The 15320-nt window shown below is 40.4% G+C and overlaps 1 protein-coding gene across 12 annotated transcripts in view; it reads right to left on the bottom strand.

Moving 5' to 3' along the window:
* The window catches only part of SOX5 (SRY-box 5), a 671039-nt gene that overhangs the window by 460510 nt on the left and 195209 nt on the right, over positions 1-15320 (bottom strand). For 3 of the 12 annotated variants that reach the window (XM_019515637.1, XM_019515642.1, XM_019515643.1), the window contains exon 1: positions 3068-3649. The exons of 3 other annotated variants lie outside the window; for them this stretch is intronic. In XM_019515637.1, coding sequence (XP_019371182.1) covers positions 3068-3159 — 92 coding nt within the window. In that variant the 5' untranslated portion in view covers positions 3160-3649. Of the gene's footprint in view, positions 1-2266; positions 2853-3067; positions 3652-15320 lie in introns of those variants that run through there. 6 more of the 12 variants (XM_019515634.1, XM_019515640.1, XM_019515636.1 and 3 more) reach the window with 4 other exon arrangements.

Below are 15320 nucleotides of genomic sequence, written 5' to 3'. Positions count from 1 at the left end.
CATATAGTATATAGACAGTACCTGCTCTGTGCATGTGTGCGCACGCGTGCGTGTGTAACTATAGCCAAACACATGCACACCGTGTAAACAAATGGTAATAATTAACAGAGATATTGGTTTATATTACCAATTGCAACTGCACAGGAAAAATGGTAGAAAAAAATCATGTGTTGTGAGGTCTATATTTTATTGCTTCCTATCCTTATCCTTTGATATCTGCATAGCACAAAGAACAGCAGCTTATTGATTATTTAACTAGAACATTTACAAGAGCAGATCTCTGAGCTCTGAAAATGAAATGTCTGCTTTGAAAAAAAAATACTCAGTTTTGTTACCATGGAAAAAGTTTGGTTCAATATTAAAAAAGAATTCTTTAAAAAACTCTTCAGGAAAAAAAAAGAAAAACTCTATTGACACAGAAATAAAAGGAATGCATTTGGTATAACAGACTTTATACTTATTCCATTCATTTCAAAGTTCAAAAACATTCTAATAGTTTGCTTACAAATCTCTATGTATAATCTTAGTAAAGTAAAAGAAACGCATTTAATCACTGACTGTATTAAGTCAGTTATTTTTGTATTAGCTTTGGGTTCATCACCACTAACAGTAACAGTTACTCCAGGTACTGTTGTTGATAACTTAATACAGTACATGAGCAAAAACAATCTTTACTCTTCTATCGCAATAATAAGAAACAAAAGAAAAATGCCAAGTATTTTAAGTAGAGTTGGAAAATTAATTGAATTAAATGAAACCTTTGGAGCAGTTTAGCAATGCCAGTGCCGCTTTCTGGTAACAAAGTGTTTTAGCCACAAAAGACAACAGAAAGTGTTAAAATAGTTCTTGCTTTTCTGAATTTCCTCCCTAATTTTATTTTTCTCCTTTCTTTTGATCCCAGAATTTTTTCTTGTCCTTTCACTGAATGTGTGTTTCTCTGCCCACTTAAAATGTTTTCATCTTGCTTTCTTTTCTCTGCCTTTACTATCAAATTCATAGTTTTGAGAGATGAACAGCTTGACTTAGCATATTTTTAACCAGCTGGTCTAGCACCTAGCTTCCATTGCATAGTCAGATACAACCAAATGTTTATACAGAAGGTAGCTTTCATGAAATTGAAAAAAAGCCTAAGTAACATGCATCTTGGCATTCTTTTATTTACCACTTAGAAATGAAAAGTTTGAATTCTTTATTATAGAGCAAAACATGAGGCTATTTATAATATTTAAAAATTAAGCTGCTAGAGGGAATTGGTGCTGAAACTTCAATGGATATGTGTACAAATGTATGATAGAAAGCTTCCAAACATATTTTAGAAAAGCCAGATTTATGTGAAATAAGCACTGAGCTGTAGGAGGTTAAAAACCATTGCCAGTGATAGCAAAAACTTCACTGCAAACATACAAGCCCCCCTCTTCAACAAGAGGAAAATAAATAAGTCATAAATCAAAATTCAGCTTTTGACATGCAGTGAGGGAGGTGCTGGCTAAAACTTTGAATCAGGAGTTGCACTATTTGGGCAACTTAGAGGATGTTCTCTTGACAGAGTGCTGTGATGTTAACTTGACTAAAAATAATCACTTGCGTTAGATCAACAAAAGGTCATGTGCTTTACAGACTGCCTCCCAAAGTTTTACTGAAGGATCAAACTGGAAGTTAAACCCACCATTTCACCCACCGCTAGACTTCTAATGTCACCCTAGAAATCACTCCTTTAAGACAGAGAGATGCTAAACTTGAAGGCATTCTGCATCAAATACTGCCTCCCATATTTTAGTAGACTAATTCAGATAAGAGAAGAGAGATTGTGTGTGTGTGTGTGAGAGAGAGAGAGAGAGAAAGAGAGAGAGAGGGAGAGACAGAGACAGAGAGATCATGATAGTGTTCATTAAGATCTGCACTAGGGAGCTAAACAAAGCTAAACAACACCAGAAAAGCATCACTGGTGAAGCAGATTTAAAGGACTTTCCAGATTCCTGCAATCCAGTTCAGGCAGAAACGACAGCAACAAAATGTTCCAGCTCACTGACATGTAATCTGAATAGCAAAGGTAAAGCTTCTCCATCGGGCAGTCTTTTGGGGGAGCATCTCCCCACTGCTCCAGAGCCAGCTGTAAAAGGGAGAGTTGTGTGTATATATTATACGTGTCCTATGTAAAATCTCTCTCTCTCTAGATGTGCCTATGCACACACACATGCACACACACACACTCGGGGACAGGCACACGCATATTTAAATAAATAATAGCGACAGAAACTCGACTCACCTTTCAAACTCCTGAGGTAAATCAGGGTCAGTTAGCATGCTGGAAAAGCACAATTTCCCTTTGTCACAGCAGCCACCTATGATCGCCTCCAACTGAACCTGTCAAGTGAGTCCAAACCTTCTAAACCGATTGATTTTCTCTCTCTCTCTCTTTCTCTCTCTCTCTGAGCTAGGACTCCTTGACCAGTCTCTTAAAGGGGTAGCACACTTAGCAGTAGACACTGTTTATAAAGCTCCCCCCACCGTGGAGCAGCCTGCTGCGGCTGCAAAGCACTAGACAACCTCAGGGTGCCTGTCCTTTCCTTTTAATTCTGTCCTCCAGCCACCACAAAATGTGAAAAGTCAACTCATTTCATGTTTGAAAACCAAAACCAAACCCACAGCACAAGCAGAAAACCCCCCCAAAAACCCACCTAAACCTGTAAACCAGGAGCAAAGCCCCCCTGACTGAGCAAGATCAGCGAAGAAAGAAGATAGAACAAGAGCAGCCTGATTAAACTGAAGCACTTATCAACTCTCTCTGAGTTGGAAACAGGGAAGAAAAGATCAGACATATAAAAATGTTAGCAAAGGCATTTATGCTCAAAGATTTTTTGTGTCCCCCCCCGCCCCAACTCTCTCTCTCTCTCTCTTTCTCTCCCATTGCAAAAAAAAAAAAAAAACCCAAAAAAACAAACACACACACACAAAAAACCCAAACCACAACAATCAGGCATTGTTCTGAGGGAAGAAAAGCAACTTTGACAGATTGAAATATAGCAGAGGCCCCTTCAAGGAAACCTGTAAACAACTTGTCACTCACTCTGTCGGTCTCACTGTTAGCTCTTGCTTTCCACAAAGTGCTGCAAACCGTCCTGGCAACAAAACCAAAGTTTCCTCAGCTCCAAACTCCATCAAACAGCCCTGCTGCGTGGAGGGGAAAAGGTATCCACATGCCAAAACAGCGCGCGCACACACAAACGCACACACACCACCACAACAAAAAGTCTGTCCTCTAGGGGTTGTTTTAATCCTCCCCCCCACACCCCACTCCCCTTCTCTGAGCGAGTTAAAGGACTCCCTTAGCTGTGGATCTCTTTAATTTCCTTTGCCCAGACAGCCACAGATAACAAGGTGGACAAACTATGGTTTTAGAGAATCTAAGCTGGCTGGCAGAACACAGCCTCCACAGCAGTTCCAATTATCTAGATAAAAATCTGGCAGACGAGGAAGGTAATCAGGTAATGGACCTTTGACATGAAATGACAGAGGCGCACGCACATACACACTTACACATACACACATGCAGAGACAGGGACTGGCCAGTGCAATGCAGCATCTGGTCAAATAGGAAAGCACACACACACATTCACACACATAGAAGACAGTGTGAATTCTCCACATCATACAAACGCAGAGACAGAGAGGGAGAGAGAGAGACCAGCTATCCACTCCTACTGGGAGGGTTCATTCTGCACAAAGGCTACATTACAGAGCCCGCCCCAATAAGGGAAAGGGGGGGGGGGGGAAGCCTTCTATTGTCGAGAGGGCAGGTCAGTTGATTAGATTTTTCAGTAGAGAATTCCACGAGGAAATTCCCTTCAAAGCCGAAGTGATTAACTAGGGGCTATTCTGGAAATGGAGCAGACAATGGCTCAATAGTCTGCACGGCCAATGTCCAGGCTGGCACTGAACTCACTTTAAAAAAATAAAAAGTCAGTCTCCTTGTTCTTACATACTCAGACACACACACAGACATGCACACCTCTATTCCATTCTCTATTCCTTCCAGCTTTTCCTCCTAGTTCCCTATTACTTTTCTTTTTCTCCCAGCCCCTGTTCATTTTCCCCTTCCCCCCGCTTTTCTTTTCTTGCAGCTGGACAACATTAAGGGCCTTTAAAAACCACAAGGTTTTGACCCCAATGCAGTTTGATGAGGTCCATTGCCCTCACCCACCCGCCGCTGGCGACATGCAGAGAGCAAGTTTACTTTTTTAGATGTACACAAATGTGTGCACGCATGCTATACAATGTTCAACATTTTCATGCAGATTGTTTTTTAGGCAATCAGAAAAGAAGGACTCAAAATTTTAACTGAAATCTAGAAACTATACCCCTTTTTAGAAACTTACTCATCTACACTTGAAAAGTCCAATGTAAAACTGTATATACACATGCACAGAATCTCAGAGCATACAGCACAGCATAGAATTACAGTTTTATCAGCAAGATGATGAGATGGCTGTGTTAGTCACAAGTAGTTAAACTATTTTTTGAGTTACACACATCATTCTGAATGAGCATTACTCCATTAATTGGGGGGGGCCCTGTCACTAACTTTGCAAATGCACCTTCGTTATAGTATAGAGGACTGTTTCAACTAAAATTATCTCCAATCTGCCTCATACGGTAGCATTCAGAGCAGAGTCACAGAGAATCTGTCAGCTCCTGGCATGAAGTAAATCTAAAAGCTCCTCACTATGGGGCAGGGTAAACTGGTTTCCTTCAGTAGCCCCTGGCAGATGATATTTTCCATGATGGTTCCTTCACAAGAAACTAACAAATCTAGTTAATATGTACAAAGATTTTTGGTGTTTGCTTGTTTGTTATTAATAGCTTATCCTTTTCAGATAACAATGAAACAAGCATTAGGGGGGCAGCAGCAAATGAAAAAAACAATAACCCCAAACATTTTGCCTTTCATCTGAGGATCTCCAACCACTTTAAGTCTCACATTACCCCTCTGCAGTAAATACGTGTAATGACCCTGCTTCCGAAACCCTTACTTGTATTGAATAGTACCCTACTCCACAGGGCACCCCATTGAAATCAGCTGGTCTCTGCGTGGAGTCATGAGCTACTTTGAGGAAGGGTATCTGAGTTTGCCCTTAAGAAAAACAAGGTAAAGAAAGTCAGATGGCCTCTGGTACTTTATAGACTAACTTGTTCAGAGAGGCATGAGCTTGCATAGGTTATAATCTACTTTGTCAGGTGCACCTTGCTGATGAAGTAGGCTACACGAAAGGTCATGACTCTGAACAAGATGGTCTATAAGGTGCCATACTCTCCTGCCTTTTGCCTAACTTCAGACGAACACAGGTTCCTACCATCCTCTAGGTTAAAGAAAGGTTAAGTAATTCACCCAGGCTCACATGGTCAATGGTAGTATCTCATAACCTGAGGAACCATGACTCCTAAACTCCCGTTTTCCCTTATAACAATTAGAGAAGTGTGCCTCCTCTAAAAAAAACTGCTTCCAAGCCAACTCTTTTATTTAAAAAAAAACACTTTTTTCTTCTTACCCACCTATACATTTCAAGACTTACCACTTTTAAATCAATTGCTTTATTAAAATTGTTAAAAAGTTGTTCTACACTAAAAATAAAAAGACCAAATTTGAGCAGTCTCTTTCTATATGGTCCTTGACTTCCTTTTTGGCCCTACTTGGTTCCTTCCCTGAATCTTACTTCCCACATAGTGTCTTCCCTCCCCCTGGCACCATGTGGCACTGGGGAAATTCTGCAGAGGCTTTAACAGGTAAGAGCTTATACAGAAGCAGCCAAAAAGGGATTGCTGCACTGGAAGAAGTGTGCGGGTAAAGGAGGCCAAGCCATTTTCTCCACATATTCTTCTCAGCACCTCTCCCAGGACCTAGAATAATGACAGTCAACTCTGAGGATGATAAGACCTATGTGTTATCTTCCCTCCTCCTGCTATGTAACTAGAGTGAAAAATTACACAAAGGAGCCAACCAGAAACTTCAGCCAGTAGGAGTGGCTATAGAAGCAGCCATAGAAAGACCTCGTACTATTTAGGGAATGCTCTATAATTTTGACTGGATTTGGTTGCTCCATCTACCTCTCTTCCTGTCCCTTTTCTCCTCAGCTCCTTCCAGACCCGCTCAGGCTGTGTTGACCTGAACAGCCAAAGAGCCAGAGGAGGAAAAAGTGAGTTGGTATCCTTGAGAAAGGCCTGGTCATTAGGAGAACTGGAAAAGGGAAAGTAAATGAAGCTGGAGACCATTTATTTGAATGCCTCTGACTTACCAGGTACATGTTACCTATTCTTTAGCTCCCTTTGTAGCTTCCCTTCTAGTTTCCCTTTTACTAGGAATACATTTCTCCACTTTGCTGAACTTCTTCCCCATGGCCTCATTCAGCTTCTGCTCTATATTACTTTAATTTCCCTTGGTCCATTGAGCTCCCCCTTCTGGCTCCATGATATGAAAAGGAGCTGGGTTCAAAAAGAGCATAAACAAGTCTTCTGCTTTTTTCTCATCCCTCCACCTGTCAAACCAGGTTAAGCACCATATGCCAAACTGCAACCACAAGAGGGAGAGAAAAAATTCTAAATAATTAATTTGAGAAACCTCTGAAAATTAATTGAAACATCTTTCCTACAAATCATACTGTCACAGTTTTAAGCCCTCATATCTCAGAAGCCATTAGGAGATGCAGAAGATGAAACAAGGACTACATATGTCAATAGAAAGTGGGAGAATGGACAATAAGGACAGATGAACAATGATTGAGAAATAAGAAATTGTACATCAAGTGCAAAATCCCTTTCTCAGTTTAGTTAAGAAAATACATGTATAATATGTAGTACTAGGTGACTCCCCCCACCATGAACAGTAAATTCACCAAAAAAGAGGTGTTCTTCCAAATAATTTACAAATCCAGGCAAATAAACCCGCACACTTTGTCCAACAGACTGTAAGTTACAGCTATCAGCTATGAAGTGGCAGATCTAAGTTCAGTCCCAAATCTAAGGGGAATGAACACACATGCCCTGCCTCCCCAAAAGATACCTTAAGGATCATTACTTAATCACTTTGTATCAATAAATAAAGGGAACCCAGGTGCACCATCTCCCAGGTGAGAGTCCTAGTTGTTATAACTTTATCCCTGCCTCTGGTTTCTAAAGGATTTTGTTAAAAGTGAAATGGTCCCAGGAGGAGGGGTACGCTCAGCAAAGATTTCAAACAAGGTTTCCCACCTATTGCATAAGTGTGCTAACCCCTAGACCAGTGTTTCTCAACCTGTGGGTCACAACCCAAAAGTGCAGTGCAAGACTATACAAAAGGGACCCAAGCAAACTTTAAAAATGTGCTCTTTTAAAAGAGGAAAATGTGGGAAACCACAGGTTTTCCCTTGCAGGCTGGCAGAGTTCCAGCCTGCAAGGGGCTGCTTGGGGCTGAGGGGGGATCAGGAGGAGGGCGATTAGGTAGGAAGCACCCTGTGCATGTGCACATGCACACATGCATATGGCAGCCAAGCAACATGACAGCAGCTCCCAAAGATCCCTGCAGGTAAGTCTATGGGGTGGGGGGCATAGGTGAGATGTTCGGGAGGCATGAGGGGGTACATGCCACTCCAAATTTGTGCACCCACAGTGGGCATGGGGCTGCAGACTGGCTGGAGTGGCATTGGCAGGAGCCACCTCTGTGGCCTAGTATGCAGGATCCAGCATGGGAGGGCAGAGCGGGTCAGCAACACTCATTGCTGTTGTGCACTGGGACACCCTGCACCAGCTGTGCTGCCAGTAGCATGAGGAGTAACAGACGGGGGGGCGGGGCGGCTGTGCTGCCCTCACCTCATCCCACTGTCAGCTGCTCATAAGTCAGGCTACAGCTCTACCTTGCAACCATGGCCCAACCACCACTGCCATTCCCCCCAGGCTGTGGCTCTACCCCAGAGGGGAGGTGGGGTGGCGGGCAGCGCAGGCCGCCTGAGGAGAGTGGTGGTGGTGGCCAGGCTATAGGAGCAGGGTAGCGCCACAGCCCGGTACACAAGCAGCTGGTGGAGACAGCAAGTGAGGGCAGTCCCTCCCCTGCCATGTATTACTCCCTCCCCCAGCACAGCTGACATGAGGGTTAGTTCCATTGGTGGCAGCAGCAGCAAAAAATCTTGTAACCCGTTCTGCCCTCCTGCACTGGGTCCCGCCTGCTGCAGCCTCATGCCCTCTGTGGGTACACAAAACTGGGGAGTAGGTGTCCCCCATCTCACACACACACACCCTGCCCCACACACTGGTGCAGGGGCTTGGGGGTAGGGGATCATGAGTGGGCACCAGCAGGGCTAGGGAGTTGGGGGCTGTGGGTGGGGAGAGAGGGGCACAAACAGGGTCAGGGGTCTGTTTTCTACTTAAATTAATTATTGGGTCAGGACTGGCCATTGATGTTTACAGATGGGTCCTGGTACAAAAAAAGGTTGAGAACCACTGCTATAGACTGTAGGGTATTCTGGAAAGGGTCTCCCTCAGTCCTTCTCCTTGGAACTTTTCTACTTTACCTATAATACTTATATAATAATTGAGAGCAAATAAGTGAGAACAATTCTCTAGCTTGGCTAATTAGGGCAGTTTCCTAGAAGAGGAAAGATGTAGATTCTGGTTCTCTCGTAGGCAGAAAAGGTAACTGAGCCTGGGTTTCCAACTAGAGTTACTGGGTAACAGGAGGGTAGGCAGCTCACTTACCAGCCGTTCTATGAATCTAAACCTTCTTTTGCTTTGCTTTTCTTACAAGTGACCAAAATGGATTTTTTTCTGGTCAAACAGAATGTTTCATGTTGAACAAAACACATTTTCAGGGAGGAAGGGCAAGGAAAGAGCTGTTGCATTAGGAAATGTCCCCAAAACATTCTAAGTGCAGTCAGATTTAAACTGAACTTTTTATGATTTTTCAGTTCAAGAGCAAAATGAACAAATCAGCTGCTTGCATGGTTCTAATTATAATAACCCTAACACTCATAAGCTGTGAGTATAAGTTGTATTTATGCTGTTCACATATTTTACACAAGAGTAGTGACAGAAAGAAAAACCCTTAAACTCAACAAAAATGATCTTAAAATTGTCAAATGATAACACTTCAACTCAGTGTTTCTGGCAGATACTGCAATACTGTAAATGAAGGAACTGCTGAAAAAGTATGCTTTTCATTTTTGTTGTTTCTACTGCTAGGTGTAATAGAGACATACAAAGTCCAAGGAAATGTAACATATTCCACTAAATTATCTACTGGAAAATTCTCAAAGGGAATATGAAAAACCATAAGCAGCATAAATAGATTTTTTTTTAGGCTCATACACTAAACCACGACAGTTTTAACTTCGGATCTTTATCACTTCTATCCAGATTTTTTGGGGAGGAAGTTGGGAGGAGTGAAAAGATAATGAGGGCTGACATATTTTCTACAGAGAATATCTTGCAAATAGTGAGTGCTTAATTTGGAGGATGGAAATGTTTAGTTATAATACAGTTGGAATCGTATATTTAGGAATAGACTTTTCCCTTCAAAGTGCACGCCTAACTGCCATTACCATTAACTGGAATTAAGTATGTGTGTCAAAAGGAGAAGTTAACTCTTAGAAATATAATAAATTTATGTTTTTTGAAAATATCTAAATGCTATGACATGTAATACTGGAGAAACCAAATACTGCATAGAGTAGAGCAAAATGTGAGATTGGAAGAATGTTTGTGGGACTAAAATTACTATTCTGTTTACAATTTTTCAATTTCCTTTAAAAATTCCTTTTTTTTGAATTTTCTTTAAACAAAGAAAACCATCTAATTTAGTACTAGTTACAAAAAGGAAGCCACCACTTGTCAGACAATTATGTCACATTTTTGCAGAGCAGCATACCACCCAGGAAATTCTGATTAAGGAAAAAGGGACACCACATTAAAAAGGAGAACTCTGAATTTTTACCCAAAACTAGAATTCAGAATTTACTGAAAGTCATAAAACAGGTGGATAAACTTTCTAGACATGATTTTTCATTAGCTGTGCAACCTGGCTCTAAATTCTATCCAATACACCTTTGAGAAGTTATTAAAGCTTACACGTCATCTGCCATGATAGTGAAAGCTACTTTGGTGTCCTTTTATCAAAATTCCCAGATCCCAGAGTTGTGCATCTGCTGCCTGCCACTTTCCACCCCAAAAGTCACTGAATTTAAGAGATTGTATAATTTATTTAGTACTTGTCTACAGTTATGCTATAGACCACTTCTTCCTAACCAAGATTGAGGCCAAGATAATGTACAAGCACACATGATCTGATTCATTATTGCCTGGCACACTCATTTACACTAATGAAAATTCAGTACAAACTAGATGTAAAATACTTCTAGAATAGAACTATTTTTTACACATTGTTTGCACTGGCATAAATGTCTTCAAATATGTAAAACCGTAGTGAATCAGGCCATCAATGAAAGAGAACCTTCTGTTGCAAAGAACTCAGAAGGACCACTATGGCTAGGGACAGAAGTTACACATAACTGGTTCAGAAACTGAAACAAAGTGATCAGAAATTGCTTAAAAGCTGTAACAGAAGTTCAGTGCACATAAACCAGTTTCAAAATGGACAAAACTGGTTTAAGATAAACCTGGTTGAATGTAGTATCAGACTTAACTGATTGAGGACAAATTGGTTTATGGAACTTCTGTCCTAGACCAATAGATCAGAATAATTTTAACACTATGGATTCCCATTTGAAATCTCTGCATTTATCTTGCAAATCATGTTTGCACGCTTAAAAGTGCTTACATTACATAGCACCTCACAGATCTCTTGAAAGGAACTCAAGGCCCCGCCCTATGTGCTGGGGCACCCTGACTTAGAATCACTACTTTAGATAGACAATATAGACTGAGAGCCAAAAAAAAAAAAGGGAAGCACCTGTAAATACCTGTAAAGTACCAGTTATACACCTGTTAAATAGAGCTGTGCAAAGCTTTGGTCCCTAATTCAATTCAGCGGAGATTCAGACCAATTTGGTGGCCAAATCTCTGAATCGAATCAGAGGACTGTTTAATCTCTCTGAATTGAATCAGAACCCTCCAAATTGATTTGGAGAGATTCGGAAAGATTCAGAGATTCGGACACAGACACAGCTTTAAGTGTTTTTTTCTACATATCTCCAGGTAGCAGGTGGCTCATGAATGCTGCAATGCTGGGGCACATGGAGTGTCCCACAGAGGCACAGGGGGCTCGCCAGCATGCTCGGCAGCAGACCTGGAAGTGGACCAGAAGCACTTCCAGTCCACTTCCGGGTCTCCTAGGGAGCGCACTGGGGAGCCCCCTGGTTTGGCAACTGGTGCCTCCTGGGTCTGGGGACACACCCGGGCTCCCCCTGTGGCCGATCCACTTCTGGTCCACTCCTGGGTTCACTGCCAAGCATGCAGAGGGACCCCCCCACTCCTGTGGGATGCTCCATGCACCCCAACATCACAACACTCACATGCCGTGCCTGGTAACTTGAGGTATGTAGAAAAAACGTTTAAAGCTGTGTCTGGGAGAATCAGCGATTCGGACACAATCAGGATCTAATCTTCAGATTCAGATTTTGCCAAATTGAATCAGGGAGTGATCTGAATCAACCAATTGAATCACTGTCCCTGATTCTGGCCAAATCCAAATCCAAATCAAATAGGGCCCACTTCGCACACCCGTACTGTAAAACAATGAAGTGACTTGGTCAAGTGTATACAAGAAGTCTACAGCACAGCTGAGTATTAAAACTAGAATTTTGAATGCCCAAATACAGGACCTTGATTTCAAGTCATCTTTCTCATATGTTTATGTAGTACTAAATTCTTTATTGCTTTTCATCCTGCCTATATCACTATATGCAGACATAACTATATTGTATAATTTTATTGTATTACTGTAAGAACTTCTTAAATTGACAATCAAGGCTATTTCTTTTTCAATAAAACAAAGAAGCTAAAGAGCATGTTTTTGTAAACTGCATATATTAATATCCTACTTCATATATTGGTGTCCTTAGTAGTGTAAACATGTGAATTAAGAAACAAATTATTTAGTGAATATATTCCCTCCCCACTATGCCACACAATAATTAATTGTATGCCCAGTATATTATATGCACAGTTTGGTGCATATGATGAAAATAAGCAATACAACCAATGCTTTACTGACATGTTACATGCTACATATTTCACTGGGAAGACAAAGGTAAACTAAGCAATACTACAAAAGTGAATTATGGACATTTAACATATGTCAATAAAATGAGAGGCATTAAATATTTTCCTATTTTGCACTTTGATCATTAAAAGAAACCATCAATAGCTAGGTAAAATACTGTTTCCTTTATAAAATTACAAAAGCATAATATATAATGTAAGCAGATCACCCACCTTTTTTTTTTTAATTACATTGGTGGATTCTTCTAGGTAATATTTTAGTATTGGGTAAAAGCAAACCAAATGGCTAATCCTGAGTTTGCTGAAGTCAACAGTAAAACTTCCCTTGGAATGATGGAATTAAGTTTTGATCTTCTGTGTGTTTACCAGTAGCCAAATACAGAAAGAGAGAGGTTTTCAAAAATCTAAGGCTCTTCTGAATGGGGATTTCTACCCATTCTTTTCATAGATCTCATCAACACCTTATATCACCACGAACTGGTAGCTTATAGTTTTCATTTATTTTGTGTTGGTTTACCTCCCATTACATACAGATTCAGAACACTGCTGAGGTAGTATGCTGAGGTCCTCAGGGGGAACTGTGTCATATCTTGTGGAAAGTGGTTTTAAAATACTATTATTCCAACTACAGGAAAATGGCGAATCATGCTCAGAATACCCGAGGCCTCTCTTCTGCCAATACAGGAGCAAGACTGACTGTCTCCTTTCACAGTTTAAGCTCATCACCTCTTAACCTGAAGGATGATGGTCACACCATAGGGCTCTGAGGGTGGATTTAAAGTACATAAGAACACAGGTGAATCAAGAATGTGTTGAAGCATGGCCAACAAAAATCATTGCCAGGATTGAGATACCTATTCATAGCCCACTGAGACTGAAACACATGATAATTTCTAAGGAACGTTCATCTGAAATAATGTAATACTTTTCCTACCTTTTACTGGATCTAAGGCAAAAGCATTTGACTATCTCTTGCCATAGAGGTTTGTACTTAATCCAGACTGAGCATTCAGTCACCTACTTTTTCCTATAAAGAAAAGACACTTTCTATTTCTGATTTTGTTTAAAGTTAGATTTCTCTCTCCTTTCTTTCTTTGTTGATGCATTTTCCTTTTGTTATTATTTCAAGTTGTGTAAAAGTAATTAGTGACACGATGCCAAGGACCGAACCTCACAAGCAACCTAAATATTTTGATTCACAGAATATGCTGTCCATAATTTACCAAGAGCATTTTTAATGACCCCTAGCCAATAAATAAAGAAATTCATTCTCTGTATGTTAAAATTAACAGGCAGTATACAGAAGAATGGAACTAGGACCCAGAGATGCTCATATTCTTTTAAAGGAACAATAGCATGTGTTTAAGGAAATTTAAGCATCTAACTCCATTTGATCAAGCCTATAAATCATCTTCCCTAGGCCACATCTCTTCCTTAACAGGAAGCCAGTTTACTATCTATTAAAGTTTTCACAAATGAGGATGCCACAAATGACATTCATCTTCCAACAAATACCATCAAAGTGGCAAAGGGTTCTCCTAGTCTTTGTAATCCATTTGGAAAAATAAGGATTTTTGTAGCCCTCCACACACTTCTCTGTGGGTTCCTAATATGGAAAGATGATCTAGCCAATGTTGACTTGGAGCATGCTGCTGAACAGTTCTTGACAACAGCTACGTGACTTCAGACCTATTAAAAAAGGTCACCGCTTCTCTACGGAAAAGCCAAGCCATGATTCTGAAGAAGTCTTTTTTTTTTCTACATTCTGTCTTCTAAAAACAAGATGCATGCCTTCCTTGAGGATATGTGGTATGAAGAGAAAGAAAATACAATATTATTCATCTTCACTGAACAATTTCAGTTTCTTGGCTCTTTCTGCATACTGCAGTCTCTCCATGCTTCTAATAATTGACATTCTCTGTTTTTGACCTCCTATTTCTGCTACATAAATTTTAGAGGCAGCATGACCTCTTTTAACAAATCAACACTACATTTGTTTTTCACCACTACAGTTGTTTTGTGACAAGGAAACCAAGTTTTTTTTCACTGAGTGTTTATACCATATTTTCTTGCCTACAACATACCGCAGAATACCTTGTTTTTGAAAGGCAGGGTAAAGAAAAAAATCTGTCTTTGTAGAAGAAACTTAGTAGCAGTAGCTAGAGATTTGAGCCTGCTTCTTGTTCTGCTCCCTGTGGATCACTGCAAATTTTACAAATTTTACATTTGGTTTCATGTAGTAAACAGCAGAACATGCTCTTATTGTACTTCTTGCATATAGTGCACTCCAATATCCAGAGTGGGTTTCATTTCTTTTGAACTTCCCACTCTCTTAGTTGGTTAGGTCTTCTGAAGTTCCTTAGTCAGAGTGACCTAAATAATTTTGTCTCCACTGTTAATTTTGTTATGTCACTCTTCACCTCCATTTTTAGTTCACTTACATACACATTAAATACCTCCCACACAGAACTTCAGTGTACCCCATCTTAACATGTTTTCCTATTAAAAACCAACCATTTTCTTAATTTTTTCTACTCTATTTGCAGTTTTTAATCCTTAAAAATATTTGACCTTACATTCCACTGCTTTTTTCTTACTATCCTGTTGCAAAAGCCTTTGTTAAATGTTCCCCCCACTCCCAGGCCAAAATAAATTATGTTTAATTATTCTCCTTTACTATTTTTCAACCTGCTCAAAGAATTATAAATAGTCATAATTTTTCTTTACTACCAATAATATCATATTTATATACACATATTCTAATTTTATTTTGATCATTTTTTAATCCAATTTACCTGGTACTGTAGTTTGATGGTCTGTTTCCAAAGACCAACCTACTGGCTTTTCAAAGACCATAATAAAATTTGCTTCTCTTTCATCCTACAGCTAGGTAGCTGATATTAAATCAGTGATCACCAACCAGTGGATCTCCACTGGTAGTTCTCAGAGCCTCTTGGAGTCTATCTGAGGCTGGGGTGGGGAACTGAGAGCCTGCGTGCATGCATGCACATGCCAAAGCGCAGCAGGTGAGTTTATGGGGGAGGGAAAGGGCAGGGGCTAGATTGAGGCCCCCACAGTGAGGGATAGTGCCACAGAGGCAGGAGCAGGGGTAAGTTGAG

Source organism: Gavialis gangeticus, unplaced genomic scaffold (assembly GCF_001723915.1).
Source record: "Gavialis gangeticus isolate Ggan-Ray unplaced genomic scaffold, GavGan_comp1, whole genome shotgun sequence".
Lineage (NCBI taxonomy): Eukaryota > Metazoa > Chordata > Crocodylia > Gavialidae > Gavialis > Gavialis gangeticus.
The sequence above is the reverse complement of the archived record's forward strand: the minus strand, read 5'-3'. Positions and strand labels throughout refer to the sequence as shown.